General features: G+C 35.6%; 1 protein-coding gene across 5 annotated transcripts in view; it reads right to left on the reverse strand.

Annotated features, from left to right (window-relative positions):
* Positions 1 to 15,124, reverse strand: part of LOC128208334 (paired box protein Pax-5-like) — a 73,602-nt gene extending 58,478 nt beyond the window's left edge. For 2 of the 5 annotated variants that reach the window (XM_052911916.1, XM_052911901.1), the window contains exons 1-2: positions 14,947 to 15,121; positions 9,038 to 10,170 (exon numbers count right to left, since the gene is read on the reverse strand). In XM_052911916.1, coding sequence (XP_052767876.1) covers positions 9,038 to 9,716 — 679 coding nt within the window. In that variant the 5' untranslated portion in view covers positions 9,717 to 10,170; positions 14,947 to 15,121. Of the gene's footprint in view, positions 1 to 9,037; positions 10,171 to 14,946 lie in introns of all 5 variants that reach the window. The other 3 variants (XM_052911923.1, XM_052911894.1, XM_052911908.1) reach the window with 3 other exon arrangements.
* Between the last annotated feature and the right edge of the window lie 775 nt (positions 15,125 to 15,899).

Genomic DNA, 15,899 nt, shown 5'->3' on the forward strand with positions numbered 1-15,899 from the left:
GAAATGGTATATTTGCCATGGTGTATATAACATGTTTTGGTAATAAAATGGCTCATAATAAATTCTATGTATAAACGTAAAATAGCTTCACTCATGCTAAAATACCTTGTGGAAAATTCAATAACGTTGTAATTTGAACAAACCAAACCAAATATTTGACAAAGGCTTTAACTTTATAAATAATTAATAATAAACATAACTATCACATTTCAATTCAAATGCCTAGTGCATATTCAATCTGGGGTAAAATACGACCTTTTCATGGGCTCATGAATAGTTTAATGCTCAACAACGATTGTTTACGGATTCAGTTTCATTCATGTCAATATCTTTCAAGCAAGACAAAACATTTCCGTTATACAAGCCAAGCCGAAACATAAAAAGTTGTAAAAAGAACAACCGAAGCAGAGAGAGAATAGAACACATATTGACATTTTCAAGGTCTGGTAGTAGCAAACCCAAACACTGTGGTTGGAGGACTTGCTAGGGTGAGCAGCGACAGTGGCCAAAGTACATGGCGTAACGCTGACCTAGTTCTTGCCGGTCTATTAGCCGTAGTGGCGGAACATTTGGAGCGGCGTAACGGTGGTGCACGTATTTGCCTTGATCCAATTGTTAATGCTTATAACCATGAAAAGAAGACTTGACTTGCAACGGACAGTTAGCCAACTGGCAAGAGATTTTCCTTCTGTATTCTAATCTTTGTCACACATAAGTTGGGCCACTGTATTCTGTGTCAAGCCGTTGAACACTTAAAACATATATCTAGAGCTGGAATTTTGGCAGATTATTTTATTGATACTGGAATGTACAGTGCTTTCATCAACCGGCTTCATGTTTTATTTTTGCGAAAAAAGTATTGTTCAAACGCCACCATTTACATAAATGTGTGAAATAAGACAAACCCGCATTTAAAAGGAGAAAACGTACACATGTATATAACAGTTACGCACATATGATGAAAATCACGCACGGATTTTAAATGACAGTTAATTGTGTGTGTGATGGATAGGGAAATTATAGCATTCGTCAACGTTAAAGAAAGGATGGACAACAAAGACAATAGATGAATCTGCCACATTAATGACGGCAGGTGGTTTTTCAGATTTCAATCAAACTTTACACAATGAAAAATGATTTTGTTTTCTAAGACGTACTGTTACTTTTGGTGTTTGTGGTTTCTTTTAATTCGTATTTTCTTAGAAGTACTTATTTGACCTATAAGACATTAAATCTTTAAAACAAACTTTGCATCTTCATCTACACAATCAATTTTATGCGGCATTTTATAAATATATATTGTGTGAGACAAATATACTCCTTCACTTTTAGAAATGAAATTAACTTTATCATCTGATTTAAGAATATGGTGTACGTGTATATATGAAAACTAGTACCTGGTTTTCTTAAGTCAGTGTTGTAGACGTCAGTTTTGTTAACTTGAAACTTGAATATGATATAAACATGTTCATTTAAAGTGTACGTATTTATTCAAATCAGTGTTATCGTTAATCATCAGCCAGCACAACGCCGATCCTGTCATAAAAAATTAGCATTAAAATCAGTTCTGTTAACATTCATCATTAATATAATGGGCAATATACGTAAAAATAACCATTAAGATGTTATAAAGATGTTCAAAACATAAATTTGTAAAATGTGGATGGAGTTAAATCATGTCTATAGCCGTTTTGAGAAATCATTACACCTTATATGATTTCTTTGTATGAATAATTTTATTTCAGTGCAAGATTTTAATATCTCCTCTGTCAATAAAGATTGCACTATTATTACACACTGACTATTTAAAGAATACAAAATGGCGGATGCAAATGTATAGGTTGTTAAGGACATTTGGTACAATGTTTGAAAACCGCTATAAAAGTTACATCGTCTTCGTCCATGCACCTTTTACATATGTTTTCGTCGAGTACTTGAAAGTTTGGTCAAAAATAAGGGATTTCACTGGTTTAAAGAGGATCTGGTTTCGCGACGATGTGACATCTAATTAAAGCGTCACGATACACCTTACACTTCAAACCGTTTATTTACATTTTATCCGGCCATCGGAAATCTTATATTTACACAATATGAAACAGGAACCGAGACGTTAAATGAAATATAAATGTGTTGTCAGCTTGCAAGCAGATCCCTATATTTTACGACAACTGATTCATTGTCGTCTGGGGACTTTTACGACATTGGTGTTAGTTTCCATCTCATCAAGGCCAAAAACGCCATTATTTTTCGTGCAAACTGCTGGTGTCGCCTGAAATAGCAACTGTCTCCCAGGTTTTATCTACCGTTCACATAAAATTTAATATTTATGAGAGTTTGTTATTTAAGTATGAAACAAACAGTTAAGTTCAACAATATTGTGTATGTCTTTGAATCAATTGTAATTATAAACTATAGTAAACATTCCTCAAACATTAGCAAGTTATCCATTTACTGGTACAATACATTGAACGTAATGTGGGCAAAAAGCAAACAAAGTTATAAACATATTTTTCTTCAAATGTGTCGAATATTTTTTCCCATTTAAGAAACTTTTCCCACAACGATATAGCTTTTCAGATACCATCTCTTAACAAGTTCACATAAACACGTAAACATTAATCAACTTAAAACTCACTTTCATTTTATCAAATTACATCTAGCAGTGAACCTTTACAAAAACAAAATTGCCATTTATGAAACTTTTTAGCAAAACGCTGAAATAAAAATGGCCGTCAATTTCCTTTTAACTTCCAATTCTAAGCTAGAAGTTGATCTTGATATAAAGCGATGGTTTATGAGATAAAGTACCTTGCTTGGGATAAAAGCATACTGCATACATCAGGGGTTTTAATCAACTCTACTTTCACTTACAGCCATTTAATTTGGCCATAAAATACATCACTTAACATTGCTTTCAAATTACATTTATACATGCTGTTTACCTCCATATGTGTACGTTTAATAGCCATTGCCAGTGACAAACAGATATACTCAAGTCAAAATCAGTTTCTTCAAAGTCTTAGTATCTTCAATTCCTTATTGTGAATGCAGTTTTGTGTTAGTTTGTTGTTGACATTGTTTTGTCTTTGCGATGTTGTTAAATGCAAAATACACTTGCAACATGCAGTTTTAATAGACTTCCGTCCGCGATCTAATCTGAAATGGTGTGTAAGGGTTTCAGTATTCTTTACGGGCTAAATTATAGTCAACGTCATAGTGTTGCCCATCAAGGTCAAATATTAAAATTTGATTTTAACAACAGAATTCAAATACCAAATTTAACTGCTTCTAGGAAATACTTTTCATATAATTAATTAATTATGCAAAAACTGGCATATTTGAGACAACATCCCAAGATGTACTTCAACAAGGTCAGAGCGATGAATAAGTTTACATTAAAACTTGTTAAAACGTCATGGGCTCATATTAGATAAACGTAATATGTGATAGATTTATATAAAATTAACTGATTTTTTTCTTCCTTATTTTAGCATGTCATTCAAACGAAATGCTACTTTTGACAAATTTGTATGCAACCTTATAGCTAAAAGTCTTATAACCCTCTTTACCAAATATGAATTGGTTTACTGAAATATTCGGGATGAATGCATATTTTGAAGAAAACCTTTTCAACTAGGCCTATTCATTTGGAAACATTAAACCCGTACCCATGCCGGGTGCGACGTAGTCAAAATACCATTAGCAATCAAGTGTGATAATTGGAAATTGACATGTCCTCTCCATGGATATGTATAACTTGCAGCAAGATTTGTCCACGAAGAAGAAAGTTTCAAGTTTATACCCCGGTCAAGCTGACAATAGCAAGAGAAAACGAAGGGAACATGTGTGTGTGTGTGTTTCGGTAGTTTAAAGTAGCCCTAGGAAGTTAAACACAGTTGATCTTCACAAAAGGCCTATTTAACACCACATTATTGGAGGTTTACATAATCCGTTCAAATACTTTCCAAAGAAAAGGCCTTTACCAAAGGAATGTTTTCATTATGTTTCGACCTATTGTTGCAGCATTATAGCACAGTTGTGATAAAAAGAAAACCAAATGCTGAAATGTCCAAAATTTGGGTTTAATGCCGAAAGTACGCCGAGGGGAAGCAGTGGTTAAATTTTAGTACCAGAGGAACCAATTAAAATCTTCTATGGTTCGACCTTCTTAGACGGCGAACCGAGACATGGGCATCTGATAACCGAAGGAAAACCAAACACAGTATTCGAAAACTGCGATGTTAAAACTCCACATACCAAATCTGGTACAATTAAAAACACGCCTTCTTTCCAATGCAAAGACAACAGTCAAATGAAGATCCAGCCAGGCTGGCTATAACGGTCCATGATTGTAGCCGGTCATCAAGTGGACACGCCCTTAGGCCATTTATCATTAAATCGTCAAAGATCTTGGGTCGAACTACCCGTTAATTATCGGTAAATCTAGCACCTTCTCCCTTTGGCGTTTGTTTGAAGGTCCGCCACAAGAAGGATCTAACTGATGTGTCTCATCATAAGCTCTTAACGCAGTCTCGCTATTGTCCAACTTGTCAAAACAATATAACGAAAGCCTTACTCTGTTATTTTCGACGATTATAAAGAATTACCGGTGTTAAGTGGCCGATCATGCTTTCAAAGGGAAACTAGTGTGGGAAATACGGAATATTTGAAGATTTAGCCATGCTTAAAGATACTAGATGGGTGGAAGTTTGCAAAAGGGTTCCTAAGACTTTTTAGAAGGCCAAACTCTTGTAGCCTATCTATTCTTCATGGTATTAATGTTCCTATGGGTTTCTCAAAGCATGGGCTTGTCTTGGAACTTGGGGCCCGTTCCAATCAAGACCTTAGCCAATGTTAGTCGAAAACTGAAATTAAGTGTCATTTTTTGTAATTTTGCTATGTATGTTTCACTTTGTATGTTAAATTTTAGCCAATATTAAAAATGATTACAAAGTTTGGGAGATAATTGATTTCATCTTGTTGTTCTCATGTATGTTTCTACGGAAAAATGAGAAATGATTGAAATGGGCCCAAGAGTAAGAAACAAGAAATGAAAAGCCACAAAAAGCCCACACACTGAAAGGGTGGAGAAATTCGGGATGGCGTTTACATAAAAGGCAACCTAACACACCGAATGGTTGTCATAAAGTTGTGTATAATATTATAATGATTCATAAGCAGATGATGTTTAAAAACGTTGTCAAAACATCATGATTTTATTGACGCCCACGAAACAGTTCAGGAGACGATGCATTGTGATTTAGTGAACATGTGTTTTGTTATGAGGTAAAGTCAAGCAACCATTCATCAACCCATGTACAGCCATGATTTTAACAAGATTACAATGACGTTTGCAATTTTAATGAACCCCATTAGCCATAACCAGAATGGCGGCGTTATCAGATGATGGTACGACCGCAAATGGGTACGAATCCTAATACGGATGCAGTTAGGGGATCGACATGTTTAACGTATAACTAACACAATATATGGCTCAAATATTTTTTGGGGAAATAAGAACATATCACCCAATACATATATCATTGTGCAAATCGTTGTATTCAAAAGCAAGAGCAATGTTAAGAAATCCCCAAAATGGCGTTTATACATTAATATATGACCTTTAAAGGGCATCAAGGTAATTCATATGTTAACTTCAATATAGATCTGCTATAAATGTATGTATTTCTGGTATATATTTAATAATGTAAGGTAAACATAAATATTATATGATATTACGTTACAATAGAATAACTTTCGTACGTAATAACACATACAATATATATATAAACTGAATGATTGCCTGAAATGAACGACGTAAAATTGTATTTTATTTCATATCATGCAAGTATAACATCTAGCTTTCATGATGTAATAAATGTAAATTAGTTCTTAAAAGTGACACTTGTGCAAACATCGTACGAAATGTCATTCGACAGATGTTTTTAAACAAACAAAAAAACAATTTCGTTGAATAACTGGCTTTTTAGACAGCAGTATTAATCTACAAAGACTCGCTAGCAATAAAATTATGAATTATGGAATATTTCACAAAATCATGCAGCTAATAAGTAAAAAAACTGACACGGGCACTATGCACAAAACTTAGGCTTGAAACGTGGATTGATACCAATTTGGTCAAATGGTAGAACAATTTGACATAAATATGACTCACAATTAAGGTAAAACGACAAACATTCAAGGCCATAGGTGTATGAAATATGAAATAATAATAAAACATATAAGTTATGCACATCATGTGAAGACATCATGTGAAGGTATGATATTAGACATGCATGATTCATCCAAACTCTCTGAAATGTTTCGCTGAATTTACGCCGAATACGTTTCATATATATTACCTTGCACATGTAAAATTTAACAATAAAATGTGACTTTTTAAGAACTTGGAATATAATAACAATGTGTATGAAGATCTACAAGGTGACTCATAAGCCCTGTATGACTGGAAGTGTTACCCATCGACCATTTTCAATTTGCGGCCAATATTTTGTGTCATTACTTACATCAAGAACGCCACGCAGTGAACGCCAACACAAGTGTGTTGCTGTCGTTGCTGGCAACATATATACCAAGTTTCATTTGAATAGCTTGTGTGTGTTTTTAGTAATGACCAATGTTAAAGTTTTTACCACGCCGACGCCGATACCAAGACTACGATCATACCTCGACTTGTTTCCGCCGCAGAAAAGACGAGTTAAAAAATGATTTATCGAAACTTAATTCAGTTGCATATATACATTTTCATAAAAATGTTCCCCTGTGGGAAGGTGTCAACTGCCTCAATGTCCTCCGATTTCAAATATGAAAGAGGATGACACTGCTTTTTCATTTACATTCGACAAAAATGCAGCTGGTAATTTCAATTTCAAAACCGTCCACACCACGTTGATAATGCGTTTTAATCAGAATTTGTAGGTAATAAATCTAATACAAGGCTAGTGATGGTAATATTCCCATCACATTTCGAACCTTGTTATATAGAAAACTGAAACTTCAATTCGGTGTATCATGTATGCTTTTATGGTAATTACTTTACAAAGTTTTCAGGAAAATTCATATCTTAATGAATACATCTGATGAATCGACCAGTCTACCTTATGGATGTCTATTTTCATTATGTTTTCAGCCTGTGTTTGAAGTATGTGACAATATGTAAATGAATTGTATATTTTAGACCACATTTTATGAAATTATGACTGAGTACATTCGCCTTTTAAGCGCCGCTTTATCATAGCTTTTATTCAGATAAGCACAATTTAAGAACTATTTTGATTTAAAGAATGCTTATGTCCTTGATTATTTCCAATCAGTAAAATCAAAATTAATTGACAAAGAATCAGTCTGGTTAACCAAGTCCTTTAGAAACGTGATACTATAATATCAATTGACAGTTTCCGTTCCCTATAATTGTGACAATCTTCATCAAATAACGAGCATTGTCAGCTAGCATACGAAGTTTGTGACACAATGTATAAGAGTGCAGACCACTTGTGGGATGAATGATATTTCGATAGTAAACAGTTATAGAAGCCTTTACCAAAGAACATAACCTTATGCAAATCGTCGTCTTTGTAATGAAGAATGACAACAATGAATCGCATGTACAAATAGAACCTGTTTACATTTAATTTGGTTTAAAACACGTTAAAAATCTCATAAAATATTTCTCGTTTACGATTTGAATACACATGGTGTAAGATTTACAGCTATGGAAACTTTGCATATAATTTTGTGCATTATATGAAAACATTATATTCCTTGACGTCACACTGTCTCACTTTTTTGATAGTTAAGTTCGCTTAAGATCTAATTACTTATCAACCATGTATGCATAAATGCAGTGATATATCTTCATAAATTCATCTTTTATTGTGATGTTTAAGTTACAAAGTCATATTTTGTTACGTAAGAAATGACTTTCTCAGGTTATAAAAACAATATTATTTCTCTCGCTAAGTGCATACATTAAGAAAATCATATTATTACCCAAAATATTAACGAGCAGCTCTGGCTTAGTAATAAATATTTGCATAAGCATTAAGAGCCATAATCCAACGAGTAATAGTCGACGCTTCACTAGCCAAAGTTCTGCTTCAAGTCCTTAAGAACTGCTTCACTGGGGCTAGTAATAATTCCACAAATCCAATGTCAACATGTACGCTCGAGCAGTCAACAATATCTTTTCCATGCATCAAATCGCCGCAAATACTAATCTCTTTAAGAGAACATTTCCCTTTCAAGACAAGGTGCATGGACATTTCAGTTCTTAAAACGCCGATCATTTGTGTTAGGGCTGATTCTAATCCTACAAAATTGTAATGTGTTAGAAAACTTTTTATTTTCAATACATGAAGATATGTATCCTCTTAATGGATATTCTAATTAATACATTGAGAAAACTTTGGTTACAAAGCCGCAACGGACGCCTATGCTTTAAAACGCTGTGCACAACGTCTACTGTACATGTAGTTCAAGACGAGAGTCCTTTAAGTAGTGTCATTTTAAGTACTAAAGACTCAATTGACGCATTTGCCATGAGTCAAAATTGCCACAAATTCGACTGTTTTCCGTGATTTTACGTATTCCTAAAGACGAGAGGACAGCGTTACATGGAACGTCAATCGTCATTCGGATTTGTCATATAATTGAGGCCAACAGTTTAGCATGGTGTACTTGTTTGACATTGGTTGGACACTGCATCATTCGTGTTTTACAATAAGAAACACGGTTTTAATTTTCCACCAACACACAGGTTACATGTAATCAAATACCAGAGCGACAGAGACGCGCCGTGTTCTGGCTGTAAGAGGCTGAGGGTATTCAGAGATTGTAATTCTATCATTTCTATGGATACCTTTAATTCAATTTCAATGCCGTTATTGTGCTGTTGTCAATGATCAATCTTTGTTTCCGTCATGTAATTGAACGGTGTGCAATTGAGGGATTGAAACGTTTATTTAGTAATATTTTAGCGATGTGTTAGTTCTGTTAGTTGACTTAAGTGTACATTTACCTCCGCTTCCGTTTGAGTTCCCGTTCATCATCTGTCCCTTCGGCGACTTCCCTCCTTTGCCACCCTTCGGAGACGTCTGCTGCTGCTGTTGTTGTAGTTCTAGCTGTTGTTGTTGCTGCTGCTGATACTGCAACAACTGATCGTGCTGTTGTTGTAGTTGTTGCTGCTGTTGCTGAAGTAGCTGTTGATGCTCAATAAGACCCTGTGGCAACATCTCTAAAATGGTGTGTGTCGGAACTAACGTGGCCGTCTGGAGTTGATGAGAATGGATCGTCACCGGTTGTAACTGAGACGGTGCCTCCAAAGGGGGCGGCTCCGTTTTGATTTCCATATTATCAGGCGACAGATCATCTGAACCCTGCTCTATTATCACTTGCGTCGGCATTACGTTCTCCCCGTTCGATTCTTGACCTCCGGTATCCTGTTCCATGTCGTCGTCGTCATCGTCTTGAGCTTCGGTGCTGTTGATGGTGGCCGCTGCAGCCGCTGCTACAATATCTGTAGTAGCAACTGACTGTATGTTGGAACCAACGGGAAGCATAGAAAGAGGCATCGCCGTTAACGCGATGGTGTCTGTTGCAGATGACGTGAACGTGACGCCACCGGAGTAGGAACCCGCCGACGTCACAAAGCCTGCACTTGACGGTATAAGCACCAAACCTCCTTCAACGCTCATCATTACAAGTTATTATGCGGTAACGTTTAAAGCAAAAAATACGTAGTATCAAACTGTCAACAACTCGCCACTTGTCACTAAATTCTCTTAATACTCCTGTTTGACACACTTAATGTCCGGTATTGTCAGCATGTATAAAACGTAATTAGTTAAATTAGCACAGAAACACATGTTTCGCCGGCATGTAATTGTATATATTCCGAGTTGTTCAAGTCTGACGAAGCTGATTGACAAGAAAACTTAGAATAAGAGTCACAAAACCGTGAACAAGAACTGGACCGTGCTCTCTCCTACCTGTTTTAATAAAGCGCACTCAGCCGTACTGTCGCTCAGGTAGCAAGTTGAACGGTGTCGTCACAAAACTAGACCACGCCTACCGGATTGCTGAAGTTGACAATTTTTCTTAGGACTTTTTGCTGTTTGGAATGCTTGTTGGCTGGTTTTATTCATTAGGCATCTGAAAATATACATTTAAAGGGTTTATCACATATGTCAGTTAAATAATATACAAAAACTTCCGCAGGTGGTATGCATATTTACATAAAACCTATTCGGTATAGTTTTTACCTGCCATATTGTTTACATTGAAAGCGGCTATCTGATTGGTTGAGAATGTCATTCCCGCCATTGTGGTTGTCATCAGCCATTTTTGCCCCAGGTAACTTTATATGTTGATGGTAAAACTGATATACCGCATTCCTTTGCTTTAAAGGTTAACAAAATATTATACTTTAATAAAGTTTTCGATGGCGTCTGATTGCATATCTTTAGAAAATTGTTCTACTTCAAATTAAGCGAGGTTCATCTGGTGGGACTTTTCTGCAAACATGCTTCGGTGACAATGTTTATAATTGTCGCTAGCTGGAAACATTCATGCAGATACGAGATTGATTTTCAATAGCGATCGATTGAAGAAGTCTTGTTATATTTTAAATAGTGTACTTAATACATTGAATTTTGAATTAATTAGGTCTCTTAAATCGATGATTTATGGTCTAGTAAGAAAATACTTTATGTAAGATATTCATGTTAAACAATTTCAAGGTCAACTTTTTGATCTGTAAATGGAGATGCTCAATAAAAAGCAAAATAACTACAGCATTTAAAAGGGGAATGTATAAAAATACAGAATTAGAAATCATAGGCTTAGACATCTAGTGGTTGGCACTTATTGGAGTAATTGTAACATAAGCGGTTTTATTTGTTCAATAACAATAAACATGTACACAGATATTTAATAATCCATTTAAGGTTATGTAAGAAATGCACAAACGACTTAAAGTAGCATTTGAGAATATCAGCCAGATAGGAATCTAGAGAATGTGAAGGTCAATGGTACTTTGGAATCACGTCCTGGTGGCCTCGAGAGGGAAGAATAAACCCGCACTTTTCAACCAGCGATTATTGTATTATTTTTATTTGCCATTTATTGTCTAATTTATTGAAGTTGTTGCGCGATTCAAATTTAAGATATCAATTATTTGATGTTTAAATAAAAAGTACTATTTGTACTAAAGGAAGGATATTAAAAAAATCGGAATGATAAATTCATACAAAATTGTGTTAGGTAATATTACATCAAAACTTTCGCACTGAAGTTGTCTGTAAATACGACCGCAAAGAACGTTAAACAGATCTATGGAAAACTGCAAATGACAATATTTGTTCAAATTATGTACTTCTTCGCAAACAGATCTTGAACAAACTATAACAGTGTAAGACTTTCTTGTTAAATATTGTGACACCGATATACATCATACTGCTAAAATCTTCCGAAATATATCAAGGAGCAACAGTATAACGTGCATTAAATGACAAATATATGTCAATTAAGGAGATGGAAAGTACAAGAAATGAATGCAATGATATCACTCAATAGTACAAGAACTATATTTAATAATATGACTTAATAGGACAAGAACTAAATGCATTGATATTAGTTCATAGTACCAGAACTAAATGCAATGATATTAGTGCATAGTACCAGAACTAAATGCAATGATATTAGTTCATAGTACCAGAACTAAATGCAATGATATTAGTTCATAGTACCAGAACTAAATGCAATGATATTACTCAAAAGTACAAGAACAAAATGAATTAATATTATTTAGTGGAACGAGAAGTAACTGAAATAAGATAATAGGGTTTTAGCCAGGTCTTCAAAGGGACAGGTTGGATAGGGTTCTTCGGGAAAAAGTAGCATATTGTATATGGCAGAGAAAAATATGAACTTTAAGAAGTTCACAACAAAACAATAGGAATTGTGCTTTATTGAAGGAATGATAGGTTTCGACTGCCGTCTTTGTCCAGTGTATATGAATTTATAATAATGATTTAAGTTTTAAGCAAGACAAAGTATTTTTTGATTATCTTAAGCATTTAATTCTATGAAGGCAGGTCGGTACACAAGCTGGTTTCCATGAGGGCAGAAGGGTGCTACCAAAAAAAGGAATTAGTGCAGCACTCTTCCATAACTCTTTAGCTAAACGCTTATAGATACCTTATTGAATATGAAACAAATTTATTATAATTATAAATTATATAACTTTATTGTATTAAGAATGTTTCTCCTTAGTACTCATCAACAATCACGAGGTCGGATCTAAACACTCGCAGATATTATATATAAGTCCTGCGAATTATACAAGAGGCATTCATATCATTGCAAAAGTGGTTTATATTTATTCCCGAAATTGTCATGAACTCACACACTAGATATATGATCGCTATTGATACTAATTTATTTCAGTTCGATTCACTTTTCCATCTCCTAGGCAAAAACCAGTACTGATTTCATTTTGAGGGGCCATGTGAAAGGACCCCCCCCCCCCCCCCGTCGGGATAAGAACTTCACAGCATCGCAATTGAAGGCACTTTCAAGTGTTGTTGGTTGTACATTTTGACTTAATATGTGAATAACATGTATTCTCTAATGGTCATCCCTTACAATTAGTATGTTTATTTTTGTGTTACACTTAATGATGCAATTTATAAGATGACAGTCGGACTGCTGTATTCATGTTTCATATATGAAAATGCATATCGAAGGCCAATTATCGGTTCAGGAAGTAGAAAATTGTTGCATAAACTGAATGACATGATCAGAACGTAGTCAATTATAAATACATAAAAGTTATGCATAAAGTTGGTTATCAAAATGTACGAGGGTTTTTTCTCATGAATTTTCCCTTTCTGACATGTTTAACATACACTTTCAAAAGAACGATGGCGACCTATTGAATTTATTAAATTAAAAATCATTCTCAATGCCGCATAAAACCATTTCAATGAGCTCGTATAATGAAAGTTTGGATAGGGAAAATCTGATTTCAATTTGAGCCCGTCTTATGGCAAGCACTTAATGTATAATTGGGCAATTTCTGTACGGCTATTGGATCAGGTGTGGTATTTCGGGTTGCGAATGTGAAAACAGCTTTTGTCTGACTGGCCATTGAAACTCGATACCCATTATTCAAGGTGTAGAATTTAGTACCCAGACTTTCATAACCTTAACACAAAATTAGGACGCTTTCCGAAACTTTAAAGAATATATCAATAATCTTGGAGCTTTTGAAAGATATTAATGTTGGCCATACGGAAATGGATATTGCCAGTTAAAGCAATCCGTTTTAATACAGCTTTAGAATGACACAAGAAATATGACTTTTTATGGTGACACCTGAAACGTCCGCTGAATTTTTAATTACAGACGACCTTTATTGCAGTGTTTGACAATAATCACATGTAACGTTTGTGTTATAATTTGAAAGTTAAGGTGTTTTATAAGAATATTATAGTTTTATATTTCGCAATCGTATATCAGCACATTAAAACTACCATTTTGTCAACAACCATGCAATTAAGCTCAATCATCACATTTAGCAGCCAAATAAAACCAGACTGTCAAAGCTAGAGTGGATGATCCGTGATATAGGGGTAATGTACTTGATAGGCTGTCAACCCAAGGGTCGCATGTTCGATTCGGCCTCAACACTAATCGTCTTCCCGGAAGCGTGTATCATCCATAGACTACCATGAGTTAGTGTGTAGTACTCTAAGAGACTCAATTGAAAATATAGCAACCGTATAATATTGCACAAACAGCAGAAACATTCAATCCAAAGGAGTTATTTATTTTTTTTAAATAAAAAGTTAAATATTTAGATATAAATCATCCAAGACCAATTGCAACAGCTCTAATCAGCTTCAGTCAAATGTTTTAAAAACCGTGTAGCAATCTTTCTTAAGCGTCCTACTAACCCAGAGAGCCTCTCAGTCAATGGCGTTTCCGCCTGATCAGCCAAGTAGCACCAAGGGCAAACATGCACCTCCGACCAAACACGCAAACAATGGACGCAAGCAGCGTAGCGAGACTTCGATCATGTTTATGAATGAAAAACCACTACAACTGTTTACTACGTCCCATAGAAATTCCCGTTATAATCATTACGAGATTCGCCTGATCAGCCATGTGGCACCGTCAAAATAAAGCCTGTTTCATGTTTGCACAGTAATTTCAAACACAACATGGCATGCAAGACCTGGCGCCAACCTCGCGGAACCCCGAACAATGCCAACAAAGAACCGAGGACGTAGACATTCCGTGACGGACAGATCGTGGGTTTTTCCTCCTGCACTTGACTGGTATTTCCAGAGGATAAAAATAGCCCATTAGTGTTTTGTATGACCAGTCAAGTGAATTCATCGGGCGCATGGCTAATCAAGGTTGTATTTCACATGTGCAGCGATCGTAAACATTGATATCAACCGCTTAAAATAAGTATGTAAGAGTGTTTATTATATCATTAAAATGTAATTGCAAATGCGAGCGCGCTGACCCATGTGTCCACCAATAGTGTCTTATTACTTACAGACATACCATTATATAGTTGGTGATTTTCCCCCTTAATGGGGTGAGAAAACTTTTAACAGGGTCTTGCAACTTTGATTCATTTAGAGCTGGGCATCGTCGTTTTCCAAACACTTGAATGTTGGTCATAACTGGAGAAAACCGTTCAACATATGCAAATGAGAACATGTTGATTGTAGTTGGCAAACTACACAGTACAACAAGGCCCATAACTGTGTCTTTGATAATTATTTAATAAAGCCATTTTCTTTTGTACAGACAAACGAAAGACACGCGTTGGGGTTCGCTCCGTGGTGCTCTTTTTCCTCCGAAAAAAAAAACGCTGCACATGTAGTGTTTTGTTCATGTTTAATAACATACCTTGACATGACATGATGCCCGGAACAGAATACGGGCTAAATAAGTTGCTCCAACTGCAAGCGTCAAAAGCATCGGTAATCCCGTCTCCTTGCTAAAGTTGCTGCTACAGAGACATCAATACCGTCAGGAGATCCCGATCACAACGTCAGAAGACCGTAAGTTGCTTCTACACAGACGTCAGCAGCGCCGGGAGATCCTGTTCGTAACGTCAGAAGACCGCAACTGTAAAGGTAAATGCGACACTGAATGTGGACACCACATAATACATATTTAAGATCACTCCATCATTTATTTTGGAATGCCCCTAACGGTAATTGCACATGTATACTTTTTATTATTTCTTTCACATTGACCTGTTCACGTATATTATCTGAAAAAGCAATTATTTCTTACACAGTGCTCAACATCAGATTTAAATATTTATATGAACTTTATATATAGCGTAAATTATTTCGATTGCTCACCGACAAAAGTCGTAACTCACTTTAACAATGCTCGAGTTTTTCTTTTCTTTCGGGACACTCATTTTGCAAGTTGGACGGATAGTTTGTCATCAGGGCAAACATCAAGATCAGATTTTAAGGACATGCTCATCAATATTTTCGTAGATATGACCAACATCACGGCCTTTGCTAAACGACCACGACACAATGACGACTATAAGAAAATGACACTGCCATGGCACATCCATCTTATTTTCTTTGAAAAACCGACTTAAGCATCCCCCGTTCTTTACTGTATTATTCCTGGTTAGTTGGTAAGTTGTCGGCCCGAAATTCCCCAGTTCATCACCATATAAGCAGTTTGGATTGCAGGTTTTTTCAAGCTATTGTGAAAAAGGGTTCTACTCAGAGGCGGAAAAAATACGGCTATTCCCGTCAATTTTGGAGTGTCCATGCCTAGTTGCTTTCGTATGTAACGGAACCCAACAAGTTGGTAAAAAATTACGAAAC

Source organism: Mya arenaria, chromosome 2 (assembly GCF_026914265.1).
Source record: "Mya arenaria isolate MELC-2E11 chromosome 2, ASM2691426v1".
NCBI classification, from domain to species: Eukaryota; Metazoa; Mollusca; class Bivalvia; order Myida; family Myidae; genus Mya; species Mya arenaria.